This window comes from Camelus dromedarius, chromosome 26 (genome assembly GCF_036321535.1).
Source record: "Camelus dromedarius isolate mCamDro1 chromosome 26, mCamDro1.pat, whole genome shotgun sequence".
In the NCBI taxonomy this organism is placed as follows: Eukaryota; Metazoa; Chordata; class Mammalia; order Artiodactyla; family Camelidae; genus Camelus; species Camelus dromedarius.
The window spans coordinates 12,217,703-12,239,091 of NC_087461.1; the positions used below are offsets into that span (position 1 = coordinate 12,217,703).

The window sequence follows — 21,389 nt, forward strand, 5'->3', positions numbered from 1 at the left end:
ATGAAAACTAAGGAAAGAATGTATTTTATTTTGTTCCAAACGTAACCTAGAACCATCATCATTTAAGTTAAATGTTATCTGAGTCCATGAGTGAAGCTGGGCCAATGGAAACATTCACAAAAGATCCCTGCCAGACACAGCAAAAAAAAAAAAAAAAAAAGGGATGTTTAGGTAATTTTTTTTAAAAGTCTGGACCAATTAAGGCAGTTATAAGTGGATGACATTCAAATATATATATGTATATATACTAGAATGAGTTTCAAGCCACGCAAAGTTCACCAAAACAATTTTTATTTCCAGTGTTTAATTGGGTATGCACACAGGCATGACACAGGTTTGGATCCATTAAGTCCTCATGCAGAATTATATACTTCTCCATAAAGAAGCCAGTTCCATCCAGATCACTATCTACACACCTATGTTACAACATTTATATCAAATCTGGTATCTGAAGAAAAGATACACATATAATATGTTCATTTAAGTTACGTATTTTACAGAAAGATTAAAAATTCAAGTCACACAAAACTCAAAAACTGTATTAAAAGTTTGAATATAAAACTGAGATCCACCTGGAATGACTAAAGAATGGAAGTTCTGTATCCACCTGTGTTAAAACTGGTAAATGTAATGAAATTTGTTACCAATCGGACGCATTCGTTTACTCATTGTAAGTTACCTAATTTTAACAGTATGGCACCCTAAAAACCAAATGTGTTTTTATGATGAGGCACTTCTGTTAGTGATGAGATCAAAAGAACAGGCTTGCTGCATACTGGTGACAGCTATTTTCTTCAGTAATCTTGGGTATTACACTATGTGGTGAGTTGCAACAAATACCTTCCTCATTTGTATACAACTATCCAATATATTTTTAAATATATATATATATTTATATATGTTCTTCTGGCTGTAGTAATGCACTGTAAAGCCCTTTCACAGTGCAAAATGATGAAACCAGCCCAAATGAAGGCTGCATAATAACAATTCTGGTACAAGAAAATATTTACAGTGACCGGAACGTGTAACAGTAGCTTTGATTCGCTCGAGGGGACGTACCCCCAGTTTAAAGACAGGGATGTGCTTTACTGCCTGGGGTTTCCGACAGGTGATGAGGTTGGGCGGTAGCGGGAGAGCCAGCATGCTGGCTCGTGTTCTGGAAGCTTTCTCCGTTTATTTGGTCGGGTGACGGTGGTGGAATGGAAACCGGGGGCCTGGAGGTTGAAGCCAAGGTGCTGGGAGAACCGTCTGCATCGGACTGAGAGGACCGAGCTGGGTCCGCCGCGGGAGCCCGGAACGTGCTGCCGCCCTCGGGCGCCGCGTCCCCCGCGTCCCCCGCGTCCCCTCTGCTCAGGTCGGACGTGCTGGTGCGTAAGCGCTCCCTGGCCAGCCAGTCCGAGATGGACAGGTCCTGGGCTGAGCATTTCGGCTTCAACCGGTTCACAGCTGAAAGTTCCGGCTCTCTCTCCCCACTCTGCTCCTGTGCCTTCCAAAAATTCAAAACACTGATTTCAGTAGCATCCCTGTGCCCTCCCAGCGTGTGTCTACGTTTGATATTTTTCCTTTTGGCAGGATCGGCAATGGGTTTTTGATTTCCTACCCCAAACATGTCATCTGCCGGCGCTCTGGGCCTCAGTTTTAACCGATCGGCTATTTTTGTTTTCCACGTGGGCTCCTGTTTCTCGGATTCGCCTCGGGCTGGTGGTGTCGGTAAACTCCCTGTCGATTTTCCTTTTTTCATAACATCGAACACTTTTGTGATCGAAGGGGTGTCTTTCTCGTTCTTGGTGTCTCCTAGGCTCCCGCTGTCCGACTTGAATCTAGCGGATTTTTTCCTGGACAGCGTGTCACACTCTATCAGTTTATGGGAACTGAAGAGCTGCCTCCGGCTCTCCAGGCTGGGTGTTAAGCTTCCTTCCGTACAGCTAACTTCACTGCCTTCCGAATTTCTCCGGCTCGTCTTAGGGGCCTCTTGTAGCTTTCCCCGGAAGAGCCTGTCGGACGGCAGGGCCGCGGGGAAGACGGGGAAATCACTCTCACTGTCCGTCTCCACCGGCCGCCCTTCACTGACCAGCTCGCTCCTCTCGTCGTCGGCCTCGTCCCCTTTACTCTCCGCCACCGACTGCACCTCGGGGCTCAGCCGGCTGGAGTCCAGGCCGGTCAGGAAGGTGGCAGACGACGTCGAGGAGCAGTCGGAGGTGACGGTGCTGACGTTGGCCAGGTACTCGCCGCGCTTCGTCTCGGGGCTGGTGGACTTCCTGGTGGAAAACCTGGCCAAGGATGCCTGGGAGTAAGTGCTAAGCGCGCCGGAGTCGGACCCCGCGTCTTCCATGTGCGAGGCCTTCTGTGTGGCGAGGGACCTGGGGCTCTCCCGCAGGACGGCGAGGCGACAGCTAGGGGTGGGCGACTTGGGCTGCTTGGCGCTGGGCGGGGGCGGGGGCTCCCCCACCGGCGCGCTCTCCCTCCGCGCCCCTGCCTTCTCGTCCTTGGCTGCGCCTGCGTCCTTCCTGGCGTTGCTCTCCTTGGAAGGGACCATCCTATGTTTCCTGCCCGGGGTCTCGCTGTCTTTCTTGGTCTCTTCTTTAATATCGTTGTGACACTGCTCTGCGTTTTCTTTCTTAAAAAACACATTGTCCAGTTCGTCTTCTGAGCTGCTGGGTTGCGCTTTCTCTTTTGGCTTTTTCCTCTTGCGACTGGCGGCCGCAAAGATGGAGGACACAAGCAGGTCCCTGCTGTACTGGTCCTTTCCGGATCCCCAAGAACCCTGAGAAGCAGAGAAACCAGACTTTGAACGTGAGAATGTGAAGGAAAAGCCCCGATGGGCTAACGAGCTAAGTCACAAATCTAAGTGTAATAAGTGTCGGTTTACTGATATAAGTTCTGCCGAGCTAACTCATAAATCTGAAGTTTAGTGTCAGTTTACTGGGCTAACAAGCTAACTCATAAATCCAAGCTCAACAAGTGTCAGTAACGTGATCTGTTCCAAATTGATAAGCTCTAGTGTACTGATTCCTTGCTTTTTGTTGTTTGAACCTTATTGGCTAATAGCCCCATACTTGTAATTAACCCTATAAAACCTCATGTGCACGTCTTGGAGGTGCTCAGAGCTTCAGAGCAGAAGCCCCTCTGAGCCTGCCAGCGTAATAAATCTGAGTACTCCAACCCTACGAGTGGTGCTTGTTTCTTGGCTGGCCTGTCATTTCCGTAACAAGAACATTACTGAATTCATTTTCTGAAAAAGTCCCCCCCACCCCCCCCCGGATATTTCTTAACTACTAAAGGTGAGCACTAACAGAGTATGCTTTCTTATACCTCCTTTTAACTTGTACTTAAGATAAATTTTTCTCTTTATTTAATTAGCCCCATTTCTTGGCTGGTGGTATTTGTTTGCTATTTATGTGCCAAGTCACAGCTCACATACTCCTGTCTTTCAGGGACATATTTGCTGCTTGGTTTGCTCTAGTCTCCTATTCTTGTCAACTACCCTGAATCTACTGACCGTCCCTGCTCCTGCAAGGCTCAGAGGGTCCTCAGGTCCCTTCATCTAGAACATGGGATTCATAAAGAGTCAATATTCCCACTCAGTTGGATACAACATTCTGACATCGGATACAAAAGATTTATGACTGCCTTCAATCTTCTCATTACAGATCCCACATGACATGGATCCTGCGTCAAATAAGCTCCCACTGGCTCAGCCAGGCTGGGTTTGGAGACTGGTTTGGAGTCAGGCTGATCTCAAGTAACTACAAAAATCAGAAAATTTAAATAACAGAAAGTCAACTAAAGATCTTAAATCCTTACCATAGCAACAATGGAATGCACCGCCTGGAGGAAGCGGTGGGTGCCTGCAGCCTACCGGCTCTGCCAGCTATGGGTTCTTGAGGGCAACTATTGAAGACTATTTAATTAACCTGTTCATAATGCCCACAGGCTAAGTAAATGCAGGGAGGATGTCAAAACATTAGCTGGTTTAATACACACTTTAAGACAAGCAGGCAGGCAGGCAGCACATTTCTCTATTGTCATAAAAATCTTAGACAAGCTGGAACTACTATATTGAAGCCTTGAAAAGTAAAGTAAAAATTTAGGCTCTTGTATTAAAAGATTTCCTAAGTTGTTACAAAGAATTACATTATTTGGGTATCCATTATATATTACAGGCATGATACAGGCACCACCATAATTAAGATAAAGTGACTGCTATAACCAAAGATTAAAAAATATGCATCTAGTAAGTGGGAAGGAGGGAACTTCAAACAGGCATGAAGTCTAAAATCTTATATTCTGGCAAAAAAGGATGGGCACCTGCTCCAAGTTAAGTCTAAGGAGACGTGACAACATAATGCAAGGAGTGATCCTTGACTGCATCCCTGTCCAGGGAGACAGAAAACAACATTGTTGGGACAATTCGGGAAATCTGCATAAAGACTATACATCAGAAATAATAATAATGTATCATGTTAATTCCCTGAGTACAATAATTATACTGTGATTATAAAGGAGAATGTCCTTGTTCTTAGGGAGGCACAATGAAGCATTTAGGGGTAAAGTCTTACCATGTCTATAAGTAATTCTCAAGTGATTTACAAAAAAACATATATATAGACCTATATATATATATCAAGATTCACTAACTGATAAATCTAGGGCAAAAGGTTTGTGTCCTATTACACCAGGGACTTTTCTGTAGGTTTAAAATTTTTAAAAATAAAAAGTTGGGGTGGAGCGAGGGGTATAGCTCAGTGCTAGAGGGTATGCCTAGCATGGAAGAGGTCTTGGGTTCAATCTCCAGTACCTCTATTAAAAAAAAAAAAAATCTAATTACCTCCCCCTGCCAAAAACAAAAAGGTAAAAATCACAATGTAAGTGATAGTGAATGATATATCATTAAAATACTTTGTAAAATTTTCTGCAAGAAATTAAATTATAATTTAGTCACATGTGACCCCATTATATTTAGAAATGATATGTAAAGTTCAGGTCTCATTTCTAAATAGAACAGCGTTTTTAGAAATTTATTGACCATTCTACTTGTTACTGTCTCAGCAGACCAAAATTTGGACCAACTGATAAAAAACTGTCTAAGAACTATAGGAATTTCTTGGAGGTGTCAACAGAACACAAATTATGTTTAAAAACTGATTCTAAAAACAAAGTTAGTGATCTTGCTGAAAGGAAGACACCTATTTTCCATAAACAGTGTATAATAATAACAAAGTCTATCCTACTACTGAAATATTTACAGATGAAACTGGATGTTTGGGATCTGCTTCAAAATAGTCCGAGGAGGAGGAAGTGGGTGGATGCAGATGAGACAATCTTGGCTGTGTGTTAGGATGGATAATGAAGACTCAGGATACTAATATTCTCTTTACTTTTGTATATACTGGAAAATGCCTACTTCTTAAACTATGCTGAGATAAACCCAACATCCCAACTCACAATCTAGTATTCATCGTATTCTATTTTTAAGCGTTGATTTTTCCCTTCATAAGACTTTGTTGGTTTCTATCACCTGATACGGACCGGGGTATGTCTGCATCTGAATCATAACAGTTGGCCACAAAGCCATTCCCCCACCACTGAAATATTTCCAAAGTGTACGAAACAATTTACCTTAGATTTGGTTGAGTCACTAGTGGCTGAATCTGTGAGAAGTTAAATAGAACACGGTCAGTATTAGTCAGATTCGTCACCACTTTCAACAAACAATGCAAAACTTATGGAAAAGACAGGCACAGAACAACATGTGAAAGCCAAACTCAAAAACAATAGAACACAGTGGATAGTCAGAGCTCACAGAGATGCAAGCTGCACCACAGAAAGCCACCGCCATGAAAGGATGCTGTGAATTGTAGGCAGAATCAGCTCAATGATAGGGATGGCAAAGGAGCCCTGTACTAAACGAAACAGAGACACTAGGGTTGATAAAATTAGCCAAGTGTTATGTCTAGCAATAAAGCAGCTCCAAGACCTTTTGAAGAATTGCACCATGTGCCACATCCTGTATCCGAAACTGATACACAATGTAGAACTTTTAAGATTATTGGCTGCCCTTGCTACAAATTGAGACACTTATACTTGGTGTAATGAGGAGGATTTTTGTCAGACTGTCAATCTTGAATTTTAGAAGCATCTACTTATGCGTAGATAACCCTGCTGCCGGGTCACTTTGGTTTTATGTTGAATGATGCTGACCTCTGTGCTTTGGAGCCCTGTTTCACGTCTGTGCAGCCAGGGATCCTTTTGACTAGTTAGAATTGCTACCAGTTTGGCCATTATCTACTAACAAAGGCTATTATGGAAATGGAAAAATGGAGAGCATAATTTCACTGTCTGGCAAAAACTCAGGGTATACAAGTATAAAAGAGGGTAGGAAGGGGCTAGCACTCTTCAGAACAACACCAATTTTGAAATTTTCTCCTTTGAACTTCAGGGAAATGGATTTTCAAAATTAAATGAGCTGAGCCCCATGCCACGCCCCTTTCAACACATGGCTCAATGCTTTTATGACTTTAAGAACTGGTAGACCATACCATGCTATTTCTCCTCACGGTCTGCTTCAGAAATAACAAGAAACAGCAGAAAGACTTTTAAGAAAGTAGCAGTGATCTGTTGACAAGCATCTTGAGAGAAAATGGACACCACAGATCAACTCGGTTGGCATTTACAAGAAGCGGGGGTTTCTGCAGACAAGGCAGCTGCAGTGGGGACAGCAGCCCTCCTTCTTCCTACAGTTCCAGCTGTCCATCAGGGACACCACGGAATCCACTAGCGACATTACCGTGTGATAGACTCCTCCCATCTCACCTGGTCAACATCAGTATAGATTTGCCTGTGTCAGTAATGCTGAAAAAAACCCTTTAGGACTAAAGCAAGAACTAGAGGGAACAAAGGGAGAACATGATGTCAGACGACATGCTAGGTTAGTGCAACAGGCTGGCAGGAGAAAATCTGCATCGGAAGAGCCTATAAAACCTAATACTTTAACCGAAACATTAGGGCGGCAATTAGAAAACAGAAGACTGTCAAAGAAGATCGACTTTTGCGATGACACCTGTGGTGACAAGTAATACACTGTATATTATGGAAACGGTGCCCGGGAGCATTTCACATATTTAACTTGCTGCTTTTTTAACAGAACGTCCAGCTTGAGCATCAGAACTACTCATACAGCCTAGACCACACTTTCTGCCATCACAGCAACCACATACTCAGTAGCGTTCATCTGTTTTACCTTGTGATGACTATTACATGGAAACTGTGAATTTAAAGAAAAAAAGAAAGAAAGAACAAAACAGTGGTTTGCATGCTCATTTTCCCTCGTATTCCCTTTTCTGACAAGCATTACAACTCCATGCACTGCCAATGGCTTTTAGTCACTGGAAGATGATTACGATCCATCAGAAAAGGAAGGTTAAGTTCTTTATCAGTGGAAAGGAAGAAAAAGAAGGAGAGGAAAAAAAAATCACAGTGAATTGTTAACTTAGGATTGAGTTTTGCTTTTTCACGTTATAAGAATTTAGCTTTTAAAAACCTAGAGATTAATGCTGCCCAGGCAAGAGTTACCTGATACATCTCCAGGGGAGACTCCGGTCCTTCCAATGTTGGTGAGTAAATGATCTATGTTTGGCACTGGCTGGGAGTCTACTGTGCTTTCCTCCCGCACTGTCGTCTACGGTTAATAAACAAAGATCTCTCCATCATTTCTTCAAAGATACTTTCTTTAAAATTCAAACAACATTTTAGTAAAAGACACATTTCTGAGTGGAGGACATGTGCTTCATTTTTTTTACACTGTTTGCATATAATTAATTAGCAAAAAAGGCATCATACATGTATTTTCATTAGATCAGAAACTGAGGAGCTATGGTGACCTGCTTCCGGGATGCAAAGCAGACAATATAGCATACAAAGCAGGAAGCTGACACTGCTGCAGGGCCAGGATCTTGTGGCGTCCCAAAAGAAAATGACAGAGCCCGAGCGCTGATGAACAATACTTACAAGAGGTTCTTCCGCACCCTCTTCTGTGAAAAACCAGTCATGCTAAAATTTAAAATAAAGAAGGTGAAAAGGAGAAATTAAATAACCCCCGAAATCGATCTAATTTGGAGGACAGTATAGAACAAAAGGTAATTTTCTTAGGACAGAATTTGGTAATAAATTTTTTTTCCCTACCAAATATCAGCTGCTCACGAAAAAGAACTTTCTCAATGAGATAAAGCCTGGACTTACGTGCTGGATCAGGGTCTCCACGATCTTGTACTGATCTGGCATGTGTGTGACCATGTGGGTCATGTTATCTTCCGATGTCCTCACGAGAGTTGGACCAAACACGATGGCTAGGTTTCTTGGTTCCATCTGAAACAAAGGATGGTGTAAGATACCACTTTTCTTAAGAAAGTAGGTTTAAATTCTCTCTTTGCATGTTTGGCATTTTATTTCTGAAAGGCTCTTTTGATGAAAAAGAATGCAAAGAATGGTTGACTGATGTGTGTTAAAAAAATAGTAATAATACTTCCTAGTTAGAATGTTCGTACAGATTGGTTTATGGAAGTCCTTTTTCTCGCTTTAATGACAATGTATAATGCTTAACTGGCATTCATTTTTCCCCCAGGAAGTCTGTGATTGAAAGCAATTGATTTGGTTCAAAACTAGTATTACCAGAGCTGGGTTAACTGACAAAAATATTAAAATCAAAGAGAATAAATTCTCAAAAGAACAGGGAAATCCTCCCCACAAAAACTAAAATAAAAATTTCCAAATTTACCCCTGTAGTAACATCAAGATCACTAATACGTTAAAACCTAATGTTTGAAAATATTTTTTTGACCAAATTTTTACTTCAACCAAAACTTCCAAAGCTTTTTGCTTATCTGTACGCCGACACGAGCACCTCAATATCACATGCCTGTATGTTTGTGTGTTCATTTCCATGGTGTTCTGTATTCCTGGTTAATTATCAAAGGTGCAAATCCTTTGTTTTCCTTTGTTACAGTGTTTGGTGAAAGTTTTTGAACTTAGGATTTGATTAAATGTTAAATAACCAACCCCCAAAACATACCAGAAGGTAAAAGAAAAATCACTGCAGAACTCAAAAAAAAAAATTCAAACTGGTCTGGGAACCCACACCAAAAATTTAGTTTCCATTCATCACCATATAATCAACCTCCTTTTACCCTTTTGTCCTCTCAACCCCACCCCGACCCTTTCCACTCTGGTAACCACTACTCTGTTGTCTGTATCTATGTGCTCTTTTTGTGTTTGATAAAGGTAATATGGTGGTGGTAAAACAAAACAAAAGTCTTATCTTCTTAAGTCTAAACAAAACTAAACAAGAAAATAGCTGTTATTTTTCACTGTATACTATTTGGCACATTTTTGAATTGTATTGTAAATACTTCCCATTTAAATTGTTATTATACAGTTGAAAAATAAAAAGAAGTAAAATTTCTGACTTTTTCACTTTTCTTGATGGATAAATGTAAAAGAAAATGTCTTTAAAAAATAACAATGGATATTCTGGGGATCTTCTGCTTTAAGAGTGATCTTTAGCGGGAACTGATCACCAATATGATGTATTTTAGAGCTTTTGTTTAATTATAACCTATTTTTGACTATTTGGCATGAAGCATTGAACCATGTCTTTTCGACCAAAGCCACTGACAAGACATCTTTTCAATATACAGTTTACACACCTTATTTTTTTCTGAATTTTCTGCCACTGTCTTCAGATGAGCCGAAAGAAACTTGAGTGTTTCATAATGATGTTCAGGCAAATCGTGAATCTGAAACATATTATTTTCATGATGGATTTAAATGCTGGTCTTTTTGTTGTTATCTCCAAAAAATACAAAATAATACCTACTAGTCTTTTTAATGTTTTCAGACGATCTAGAGGATCCTCCTTACGATTGGCTTCAATAAAGTCGGCATATTTATCTGACAACAACATCAAGAACAGAAAAGCGAATTTATCTTAAATTGTTTAGGTGAACTATAATCTAGTTTTCCTTTCAATTTCAAACCATAATTAAAAAGAAAAAAAAAAAGTAGGGAAGACCCCCCCCCAAATAGCGTTTGAAATATTAACTCCCTAAAACTGCTATAAGTTTTTAATGAACATGATGATAATTATCATCAAATACAGGAAATTCCCTAAAATGTGAGTTCTCTGACGGTACATTCTATATTTATAAAGTCTGCCACTCTCTGTCCCTTGACCACAACCTCTACCACACGGTCTTGTGTAAGTCAAATAGTTGGCTTGACTGAAAAAATGGTTTTTTACTAACTGTACCTTATTACATATCAAGACTTTTGACAGAATAATATATTTTAACTTGATTGTAAACATGAATGAACAGCATAATATATATTTTACTGAACTTAAACAATTTTTTATCAATTCTTATTTTTGAAATGTATCAGGAGAAAAAAAATCCAGATGGCAAAAAGTAGCACATAACCATGCCTTGTATATAAATAAGAACTGAACAAAATCTTCTGTTCCTTTGACAGAAATATTTTCTCCCAGTTCGATTTAATATGCTGTGTTTTCCCAAAAGTGCCATGTTAAACGGTTCCACTTGGTATCATTCATGGACGTTAACTCACCATTTGTGAAGAGAGGTTCAGGGAGTTTTCTGAAGAAGGATTTTAATAAACTGCTTATGACATTCAAATCTCGCCATTTCTAGGTATGCAAAATAAAAACACAGTGTTTTCAAAGTCAGTACCATCAGAGAGAAAAAACAAAGATGAGTTACTCAAATAGAAATAAAATAAACTTACATCATCTTGGATGTCAATGTCCGCCATTCCCTTGTTGAGTTCCTCCTGCATACTTGAGATGGCTGCGTTGTTTCCAGGAACTCTGTAGATGCCTGTATATTCAAGACCTCTTTCTTCAACTAATTTGCAGCATATGTCAACTATTAATGGAATATACTGCAAAATAAGGAAGAAACATTTTATTTAATGTAGCACGAATGCTTATCTTTCATGAATAGATGTGTATCATAGGTAAGAGATCCTTTCATCCAGGAGGAACCACTGTATAAATTGCTGTTCTTTGATAGAGAGAAAATAGAGAATACAGACATTGCAGAACAGGGAATAGATAACAACCAGCAAGAGATACTTGAGTCAGTGGAAGGAGAACCATTAGGTCAACACAGAAAGAGGAGGATTCATGGAGAGAGAACATCCCAAGAGGAAAGGTGAGCAGGTGGGAGCAGCTGAGTTGAGTAAAAGAAGGGGGAGAAGGAAAAACATCCATCCACTTGTGATACGGATCCTAACACAGATGTTCTAAACACACACAAATGCACATTTATATTTATCATACTTTCTTAATCAAGTCCTTGTTCCCATCCTTCTAAGATGCTAAAAACAGAAATACACGATTTGAAAATGAATTCTTACAACCCTTCCAGATACATTCTTAATGGTTGAATATTCTATTTCAAAGTCAATGCATCAGGAAAAAAGCACTGTAGATAAAATTACTCAACACACTTGTATAGGTCAGAAATGCTTAGAGAAACTAAGACCTGATAAGAAGAGGAAAACACCCAACAGACCGACAGACACCCCCTGAGGTCTGCACGGCCGTGTGCTCAGGTTCTGTTATGACTACGGCTGAATTACTGGCTTTAGGAAATCCGGCTGGCGGGGGTCTCCTACCCGGTTAGTGTGGGCTGGCGGGCAGTCGTCCAGTCTGACCCCGAAGGTTCCTGTAGCGGTGGGCTTTTTTTCAAATGTCTTCCGCATAATACTTGGAATGCCTTTTCTCCATGTGCCCTTGTCCTTCGGGGGACTGGTGTCCTCTTTTGATCATTATTCAAAAGAAAATGACATAAGAAAATGGAAACGAGTGTTTAAATCATGACTTTAACGATCCTTTATCAATATTTATATAAATCAGTCCTGTACTATAAGTACCGTATCCTTTACTTATCAAAAATATTCTACTGTCTTCCTAATATAGCACGCCTTTCAACCTTCCATACAATTTATGTTTCTTCACCCTTTGACAATCTGTACCATGAAGGATTTTCTTTAAAACAGTCAGGAAAAAAGAATAACTGTGAGATCTTTATTGTGAGATTTTGGCCCAAGGAAATAGAATGGTTTTATTTCAAAATGAAAGCACCTGTATCCTCTGCATTACTCCTATCTATATTTTTTTATGTAGATGTATGTGCTGAATTTTCCTTCACTTGGTCTTTATTGCGAGGACCCCCCCTTGAGGGCGTGATCCCGGGGCGCGAGCGCCCTGCGCTCACTTCTGCAGAGACGCCCCGGAGAAACAGGGAGCGCCCGCACCGCCCCGGGGCGAAGCCGAGACTCATGAGAAGCGCGGACGCCAGTACCTTTGCTGAGAAGCTTCCTTTCCGGCTCCTCCTTGGGCGAGTGTGGACTCTGCGTCCGAGGCTCCGCTCTGGCACCCAGCAGGGTCTGCCGGATGCTGAGGCTCTGCCGGGGCGTCCTGGGCACCTGCTCCGCTTTGCTGCCGGAAGAAGGGGGCGTTCCTGAACAAGCACGCATCTTACATCCCAGCCGCCTCGCAGGCGTGGTGGGGTTCTCACCTCATCAGGCTGTTATATTCCTTTATTCTTCGACTTATCAGATCCCTGTTAGTGACTCCAGTGTCCTGTGGAATAAACAGAAGGTAAAAATTAGAAAGTCGATTCTAAACTTGAATAGGAATTCTCATTTGGGGGGAGGCGCTCTATATTGCGCTACTTTGTTTATTCAATACGGACACTGTGGAGCTGTGTTAAAACCTCTATTCAAATCACAACTGTGGGACAAGAGTTCTCCGTTTAGGTTCTGTGCTCTGCCAACACCTAGACTAGTACCAGCAAGTCACTGGTGTTGAAACTTCTTGACCTGACATTTTAAATAAATGACTGTGAAGCAGGGAGCCAGTTTTTTCTCTCATACCAGAAAGAATGATCGGAGTTTCAAAATAATCCAATTGGACAAAAAGTGGAATCCTACCAAAATCAGTTAATGGTTAATTTGGAGAAGCAGTGAGATCGAGAATCAGTTTGGATCAGAAGTAGCAGTTAGATTATCAGAAGAAAAAAGCTCAACTGTTTTTAACCTCAACAGGCTAACTTAGAAAACACGCTATATGGAGAACTCAGAGTTGACCATTAGGTGGTGACTTTTTTTTCCCCTACTGATTCCAATTATATGTTGATACATGTCCTCACATATTTTTTTTTGACTTGTCTCATTTTGATCTCAATGAACATTGTAACTTACAATGAATACAGGCTTTGGAGTTGAACAATCTTGAATTCAAATCGATTCTTCTCATTTTCCAACTGAAAGAGGATGTGGTTAAGATCTAGAATAAGATTGCCTGGGTGTAAATCCTAGCCCTACACTTCTCAGTAGGTGACCTTGGAGAAATCACTTAACCTCTCTTTGCCACACAGTTTCCTTCTTTGTAACATGGTTATTATCATAATATGACTGCTGAGATTGCTGGGATTAACTAATGTAAATGCTTCTGATTGCCTGCCATATGGTATATGCTCAGTGACTGATCACTTTATTATCTACAAGGCTGGGGGAGCTCCCTGTGTCTTAACACTGGATGATAACGATGCTGCTCTAAAGGCTGACATGAAGTCAGTGTTCATGATCTACCAGGCACCACGCTGCATGCTTCCTAAGCATTATCTCATTCAATCCTTAAAACAGCCCTGTGTTTCAAAGATGAGGTCATCTATCAGATTCTTTCAGTCTTCTTTAAAAAAAAGTCACGAAGGTGCCTGTTTTATCCGCATACATCACCTTGAACACGTACCTCTTCGTTCAGGTTGCTGCTCTCCTGGATGGCCTTGATCCAGGCTAACATGTCGTCCCTGTCTTCAGCCTGGAACAGGCACTCGCAGTCGGAGGTGGTGAGTCGGAACACGTTCCTCCTCTTGGTCTCGCTGTAGGAGATGTCTATCAGGCATGCGTTCACACTGATGGGCTGCTCCTCTTCAGACGGAGTGGTCTGCTCGCGTTTATCTTTGTACAGGTACAGAGAGTGACCTCGAAGAACAACATACATCTGCTTCCATGGCCGAATACTTCCGCCAACCCGCTGGAAAACAGGAAGCAGATCAGGACCGCTCAATCCTCGGCTAAACCTTAGTGACAGGACAGACACCCTCAGCGGCACTGCCAGCACGTGTCAGCGTGCACCCAAGGCAGCAGGCGCCCGCTTTATGTCAATGTCTGTCTGCCAGGGGAGGAAAGACAAAAATTGTGGAGCGTAAACCAAGTTGGGCCATGTGTTCATTTCAAAGTCAAGGATAGTGAAAACTCACTTTCATTTGGTGGAGAAAATGAAATGAACAAAGTAATTAGGATAGAGCAGCTGTAGCAAACTGAATTTTAGAAAAAGGTAAGGGAACAGAAAATAAGGAAAAAGGTCGGTCAGGAAAATCTTGAGTGAAAGCAAGGCTTAAGACAAGTCTTAAATCACACAAATGACAAACACTGCGTAAGGAGAACCCAAAGCCATGTATTTACGAGTAATGAACTTAGTTAACAAAACTGATCAGCTTTACACGATCAAACAACAGTATCTACATCCAAGGTGGGTTTTCTTAAAAAAATTTTTCATACTCTTTTGACAGTGTTAAGGCTTTCTTGTAAATAAGCTGTCCAAATATTGTAGGAAATTTTCTGGCAAACTTTTACTATATTGTTACCGACTTAACGAGGCACATATTGATATTGTGATATTCACTGATGCGACTCAATACTTACAAAGGGAAACAATAAACTTATAAAGGCAACTTAAAAGAATCAACTGGGAAACACTGAATAAAAGTTTTTAAATGATTAATATGGAGAACTGCCACTCCCTAAAGGACTACCCTGTCACAATCTGTGGGCAATAAACTGTTTAATAAGGAAAGCAGAATTCCTTCTTCAACACTCTGATGTCTCTTTTACATTGCCAAGATACAGGGCAACACATTCCACATGTAACCAATACAAAGGATGAAAATGGTATAAAAATGAGATCACTGATTAGAATTTTTAAAAATAATTTTTCCTTTACATAGAAAAAGATGCTATCAGTGATGTTTTTCCACTCTTTATTCTGGATATTTTGCCATTTTATGTACACAGGCTTAATGCTTTATTTTTCAGGGCCTGCATTTCATACGTTCACAGTAGCTGAGAAAACACGTTACCTTGCCCTTATCAGTGACAAGTGGCCTGAAATGAAGCCACCCTTCCTTGGCAGCATCGCTGAAAACCTCTGAGGAAGAATCTTTCCTGGATCCAGAGTCTTCTGACGACTTCTGGCTGTCGATTATCTACAGAAAAGGCCGAAGAAAACACAGCAAAGTGTCAGCATTTTCCTTTTTAAATATATTTGCAACGTGAAACTGCTTTGCTGAAAAAGTCTTCTATTTAATCTTCCAAGTGAAGAGCTATTTTTGAACCATCTTCACTTTATCAGTTACATCAGAAAAATTTCTGGGTTTTTTTTTTTTTTTTAAATGGTAATCGACCACCCATCATTTTTAAAAGTCACCTGAAGGAAGTTTTTAACCGCTTAACAATAATAGAAGTCATATAATTTTCCTGCTCTCAAGAGCTCCCATTTTGCTGGGAAAAGACAAAGAAGAGTAAAAAATAAACAAGAAAATGATCAGACTGTGATCAGTGCCGTTTGGAGAAGGAAACTGAGGAGAAGCTATAAGTTGGTGATGCTGAGAGGAAGCCTCTGTGCAGAAAGAACACGTAGAATGAAATTCAGAGAAAAAATTTAAAGGAACAGCCAACCACGAGAGGTCAGGGGAAAGAAAGTTGAGAGAGAAGGTACAGCTAATGAAGGTGCACTCATTGCTATCACTTTAAATGGTCAGTGTTCGATGGGAGTAAGAGAAATAGCTAACTGTAGACTGTTGAGGGTCTCCCAGGCTGTGGCAGGGCGTGAACTGATGAAGGCGGGGAGGATCGTCATGGGATGACACAGCCGAAAGGTCGTGCTGCTTGCTACCTGGAGGGGGGTTCTAAAGGGACAACCAGGAAAGGAGGTGTTACTGCAGGAGCCCAGGTGCTGGGTGATGGCAGCTGGGACTTGACTAAAGTGAAGGCAGAGAGGAATGTAAAGATTCAGGCTATGTTTTGGAGGCAGAGTGGGTGGCACTTGAAATAGAAAAGAAAAAAGGCGAATTCCTAGATCTGGAGCTTGAACAACTGGGTGGATGGAAGGGGACTTAGTGAGATGGGGAGACGGGAGGGACAGACACGTCTGGGCGTCATACAGGTCCACTTGCCCCGGAAACCTTGAACTGCTCATCCACATGCAGACGGTGCACAGGCAGGAGCCTCTGTGAGCTGCAGTCTGGGGAAGAGGTCAAGTCTGGAGATGTATCCTTGGGGAGATCTCTGGATAAGAGTGCCAAGGAAATAAGGGCCGACTGAGAGGAGAGACGGGTCAGAAACAGCTCTAGACCTTCCAACACTAAATATCAGGCAGAGGCAAAAATGGAAACCAGCAGAGGACAGCGTTTCAGGAAGCGACTGGGAAATTGTGTTGCCCACTTAATGAAAGGTCAAATAAAAAATCCAAGCAGTCATTCGTTTTGGAACCTGAGAGTCTCCAGTAACCTTGGCCTGACAGCGTCATTGTCAAGTGTGTGGGTTGAGAAAGACATGATGTGAGGAAGTGGAACCTGCGGATAGTTTTTTTTTTTTTTCCAACGAGTGTTGCTGTGAAAAGCAGAAGGGTAAAGCGGAGCAGTAAGTAGAGGGGGATGTAGAATCGAGGAAGATTTTTCTTTTAAACACAGGAAATAGTAGAATGCTTCTATATGATGCTGACTGAGCCGCTGGAAAGAGTGATTTTACAGAAGAGACAGGGGTCTTGAGAAAGTGAAAAGTGATGGAACCCAAAGAAGAAATGTGGGGTTGGTGTTTAATAGCATAATGTCCCAAGTAAGAAGATGTTTATTAAGATAAGAGTAAGGAAGCCTGAAAGCGCAGGTGTGCAGAAGGTCCTGATATTTTTGGAGAAGGTAAAATGAGGAAATTCCTGTCTAACTGCTTTTATTTTTTCAAGGAGGAAAAAGTAGACAGGAGGAGAATGGTTGCTTGGATTGCTGCCTAATATTTACAGTGTTGGAAGGTCTAGAGCTGGTTCTGACCCCTCTTTCCTCTCCATCGACCCTCATTTCCTCGATGATCTTATCCAGAGATCTCCCCGAAGATATACAGAGGATTGTACTAGGTGAGGGGTGGAGGGGAGGAATGAAATAATAATTTTCAGGATAGAAAAACAGACAAATTGCCAGGCGGTCAGATTTTCAGGCCATAAACTTATAAAGTGAGAAAAATCAGCACAATTGTATGTTAAAGAAATTACATATGTGACAAGTATGTTTAGAAACCACAATTTACAGTGATATTTTCCAGATGCACTCGAAACTTACAGAATAAAAGGTTATGACATTTAAGTATGAAATGCCTAATGGATAAAAGAAATAATTCTCTATGGAGAACTAAAGTAAATTAAGGTAAACAGAAACATTTCCCATTTGCTGATATTTTAAAAATTTGTGTATTTAAAAAAACACCTACCTTGATTCCCTTCAGGCTAGATACGTGCTTAAAGGACCTGTTGGAGAAGAAGTATATCAGTATTTGCAGTAAGTGCGTAAAACACCTTAAAGATGTAAAAATGATCTGATTATGACAACTAGCCTTTCATGAATAAGTGGGTATTTCATTGTTACCATGTTCATTTCAGTGTTCGATGCAAGTGAGGAATAGCAGCTAATTTTATAAAACTTCTGATTCAATGATTGAAGCTTTCTAGATTGGAAATTAAAACTGTCTCTGCATAAAAGGTGACTTTTTCTCATCCTTTTTTTTTTAAGCTCAAAGAAAAAGCTACTCAGACTTAAACGCTGGGCTTTATATCATTAGTACCCACAGCTGTCATGCTCTATTAAGAGCTTCCACATGGTCAGTAATGATGGGTAAGTGGTCACCATTGGCCGTGAGTTACAGAGAGGACAGCTTGTCTGCACTGGTCCAGCCTGGACGCTGCGGCAGGAAAGCACCGTGCAGGCTGATCATGACTGCTGCTTCTCCCTCCAACCACGTTCTGGATGTTTCAGTACAGAGGACAAAGGCTGCCACTGAAGAGGCTCAGGGCTTCGAGAAGGGGTTCACATTAATTATTCAAAACAGCTTAAATTTAGGGGACAAAGTTATCTTGTTGCTGCTGCTGTTAATTTGAAATTCATTGAAGGAACTTAGGAAGGTGTGGCTGAGATGGCACTGTCCTCTCTTCTCAGAATCTGCCTCCTGCTTTCCCTCCAAACAACAAGACCACCAGCAACAGCTGTGAAGACTCAGTCTCCAGTGTCAGGGGACCCCTGGAACTCTGCACTAGGAAATATGCATAAGGGTGGTTAAGTGCCGTGAAGTAAAAAGTGGATTCGGGGAAGGAGGTCACCAGTGGTTGCACGTCTCAAACAAAACTGCAGAGCACTGTTCTCTGAGTAAAACCAAGCTCCCTCTGTTTGGAACAGTGGGAACTGGGATGCTGGTGCTGGGGACCGGAGCCTCATGTATCACCACGGAGTGTCAGGGGAGGTGAGGAGGAAGGAGAAACATGCAGTCCTGCCATCTTTGCAGGAAGAGGTAAGTGAAGCCGACTCTGAAATGGGGCCATCACTGCTGTCTTCCAGGGGGGAAGAGTAAAGGCTGAAACAGTTCACAAAGCCACCCCGGCACCATAAGAAAGACCCCTGCTAGCCACCACTGCCATCGCCACCACCACTGCCCTGGCCACACTGCACACACACTCCCCCCCAAGTAGCTGGTCCAGGAAGAACAAATTGTATTAGAATATAAATAATAATCAAATGGAAGTTTCAGAGTATCTGTACAAAAATTCTATGATAAAAAAGACAAATCGTTCTTTGACAGAATAAGGATCAGTATGAGAAAGATGTCAGTATTTCCTCAATTAATCTGTAAATTAAACACTGTGCCAAGGAAAATATCCAGAAGAATTTAAGAAATAGAAACTGATTTTAACGTTCAAATAGTAAAATAAAAACAGCCAGAATTCTGCAAGAACATTATGAGGGAGAAAAGCCCCACCAGATGATAAAAACACTACAAAACCATTGTAATTAATAGAATCTGGTAGACATGATAGACAGACAAATAAACTGAATAGAGTCTAAAAATAAAACCAAAGACATATAACAATTTCGTTTATAATAAAGATGACATATCAGTGGGAAAAGTATGACATTTAATAGATGATCTCGGGACAACTGAGACACACTGGAAAATACACAGTTGGCTCTTTATCTCACTAATTAGAATAAATTCCAGATGAGTCAAAGTTGTAAATGTACAAAAAGGAAAAAGATGAAGAAAAACACACAAATTTGAGAAGTAAACATGAAAGAATCTGTTATAATTCTGGAAGAAAGAAAGGCTTTTTCAGTATGATTCAAAATCAAAAGGCCTTAAAAAAAAATTCCTTAAAAAAAAATTCCTAAATTTGACCACACACACAAAAAAATGTTTAACATTTTGCAGGGTTTAAACAAACAAACAAACAAACAAAAAACTTCAGAAAACCAAATGAAAAATATTGAGGAAAGACTTGCAACACTTATCTCAGAAAAGAGCTAGTTTCTTTTGTTTAAAAAGCCCCAGAAGTTACCCAGAAAAACCAGGAGGAAAATGGCTAGGAGACAGGAAAAAGCAGTTTGCAGAAAAAGAAACATAAGCATCCTTAAATATATATGAAAGAATGTGCAATTAATAAGAAATTTTCAAATTGAAACTGTAATATGATACCATTAGAGTTGTTAAAAAAATAAAAATAACAAGAACAACCCACCAAAGTTAATTAACATGCTGTGTTGGTGAGAGGAGCAGCAAAGACTTCTGTACCCTGTTGGAGGGACTGTGATTTGGTTTAGTCTTTATGGAGAGCAACCGACAATGGATATTGAAATAAAAAATACACAGACCCCTTGATGTAACAATCCTTTTTCCAACCGTACTCACTCCTGTATATGCTAAATGAGCTATGTACTGAAGTACACGGTATAAAGTCACTGAAGTATTATTTGTTTTAGCATGAGATTTGATCAATCTAAATGTCTCTTAACAGAATATAAAATACCAGTTAAATATATTATGGTATAACTACTCAATGGAAAATTAAACAATCATGAAAAAGAATGTGCCAGGAATACATGCACTGAATACTCTTCAAGATCCAGTGTGTAGGGCATCTATCATTTGTTTATAAAAATAATTAGAATACACACACATATGTAAGCATATGTAAATGTGAGTATGACTTTATGCAAAGAATAGCTCTGGAATTATATTAAAAAAAATGATAACATAGTTATGTGTGAGAGCAGGACTGGGTGGCCGGAGCCCTAGAGCGGGAGTGATTATTTAATATACACAGTTTTACATGTATTTTTGTATTATGTTTGTGTATCACTGACTTTGAAATATTAATTTTTTAAAAAAATTCAACCGAATGTATTACCACGTAACAACTTTGATTTTTCATTTGCATGTCTAATGTCATCAAGTTAGAAAATACAAAAGGCATCATTAATTCAGCATTTGTATGTCAAAGATATGCTTAACACCCCTAACAAGTATTTAAAACAACACACTTGAGACTTACAATTTTGCATCTTCTCGGTAGTCATCCAGGCCCTCGTCGTATGATTTTGATCGTTCTGTCTTTGAGCTGGGCTGGCCGTCCAGGCTGGGGGGTCCAACAGATTCTGCAATTAAAACTCAACATTTAGACATGTGCAAGTGGTTTCCAGATGCTTTTCTTGGCGAGAAGACCATGGTGTGTCATTACAGTTTTCTATATGGAAAACTGAGAATGCAAGACAGTTCATATAACCACTCACTGAAACATACCCTGGTCGTGGGACAGCTGACGTCGGATTAAAGGAGCTGACGTTGTGAGGCCGGGAGGGATGGTTGCTATGGAGGGGACCTGGGAGGTAGAGGCCGAGATGACGGCAGAAGCAGGGATGTGCGAAATATCATGATCAATGCTGGGGCTAGTTGGTTCATCTGTCAGATAAAGTGAAAATAAATATTCAGATGTTAAATGGCCTAATTACTATTAACAATAACAGCAGAATCAATATTCAGTATTCATTACTGTAAAAACTAGATAAAGATAACACATCCACAGACATAACAATAAATGACATAGTTGGTCTGTTAAAAATCTCCTTATACAGTAACTCCAAGTAATTCCAAGAATGTGATCTAAGAAATTAAATGAGTTGCTGCTTCTACCAAACAATTAATACCTTCACTAAACT

At 40.6% G+C, this 21,389-nt stretch overlaps 1 protein-coding gene across 5 annotated transcripts in view; it reads right to left on the reverse strand.

Annotated features, from left to right (window-relative positions):
- Positions 1-274: 274 nt before the first annotated feature.
- Positions 275-21,389, reverse strand: part of ARHGAP21 (Rho GTPase activating protein 21) — a 120,104-nt gene continuing 98,989 nt past the window's right edge. For all 5 annotated transcript variants that reach the window (XM_031444679.2, XM_031444677.2, XM_031444678.2 and 2 more), the window contains 17 exons: positions 20,974-21,132; positions 20,726-20,828; positions 17,620-17,656; positions 15,222-15,347; positions 13,832-14,116; positions 12,597-12,661; positions 12,381-12,517; positions 11,692-11,834; positions 10,798-10,953; positions 10,621-10,699; positions 9,872-9,945; positions 9,702-9,791; positions 8,239-8,364; positions 8,008-8,049; positions 7,573-7,678; positions 5,620-5,651; positions 275-2,764 (listed from right to left, as the gene is read on the reverse strand). In XM_031444679.2, coding sequence (XP_031300539.1) covers positions 1,067-2,764; positions 5,620-5,651; positions 7,573-7,678; positions 8,008-8,049; positions 8,239-8,364; positions 9,702-9,791; positions 9,872-9,945; positions 10,621-10,699; positions 10,798-10,953; positions 11,692-11,834; positions 12,381-12,517; positions 12,597-12,661; positions 13,832-14,116; positions 15,222-15,347; positions 17,620-17,656; positions 20,726-20,828; positions 20,974-21,132 — 3,458 coding nt within the window. In that variant the 3' untranslated portion in view covers positions 275-1,066. The remainder of the gene's footprint in view (positions 2,765-5,619; positions 5,652-7,572; positions 7,679-8,007; positions 8,050-8,238; positions 8,365-9,701; positions 9,792-9,871; positions 9,946-10,620; positions 10,700-10,797; positions 10,954-11,691; positions 11,835-12,380; positions 12,518-12,596; positions 12,662-13,831; positions 14,117-15,221; positions 15,348-17,619; positions 17,657-20,725; positions 20,829-20,973; positions 21,133-21,389) is intronic.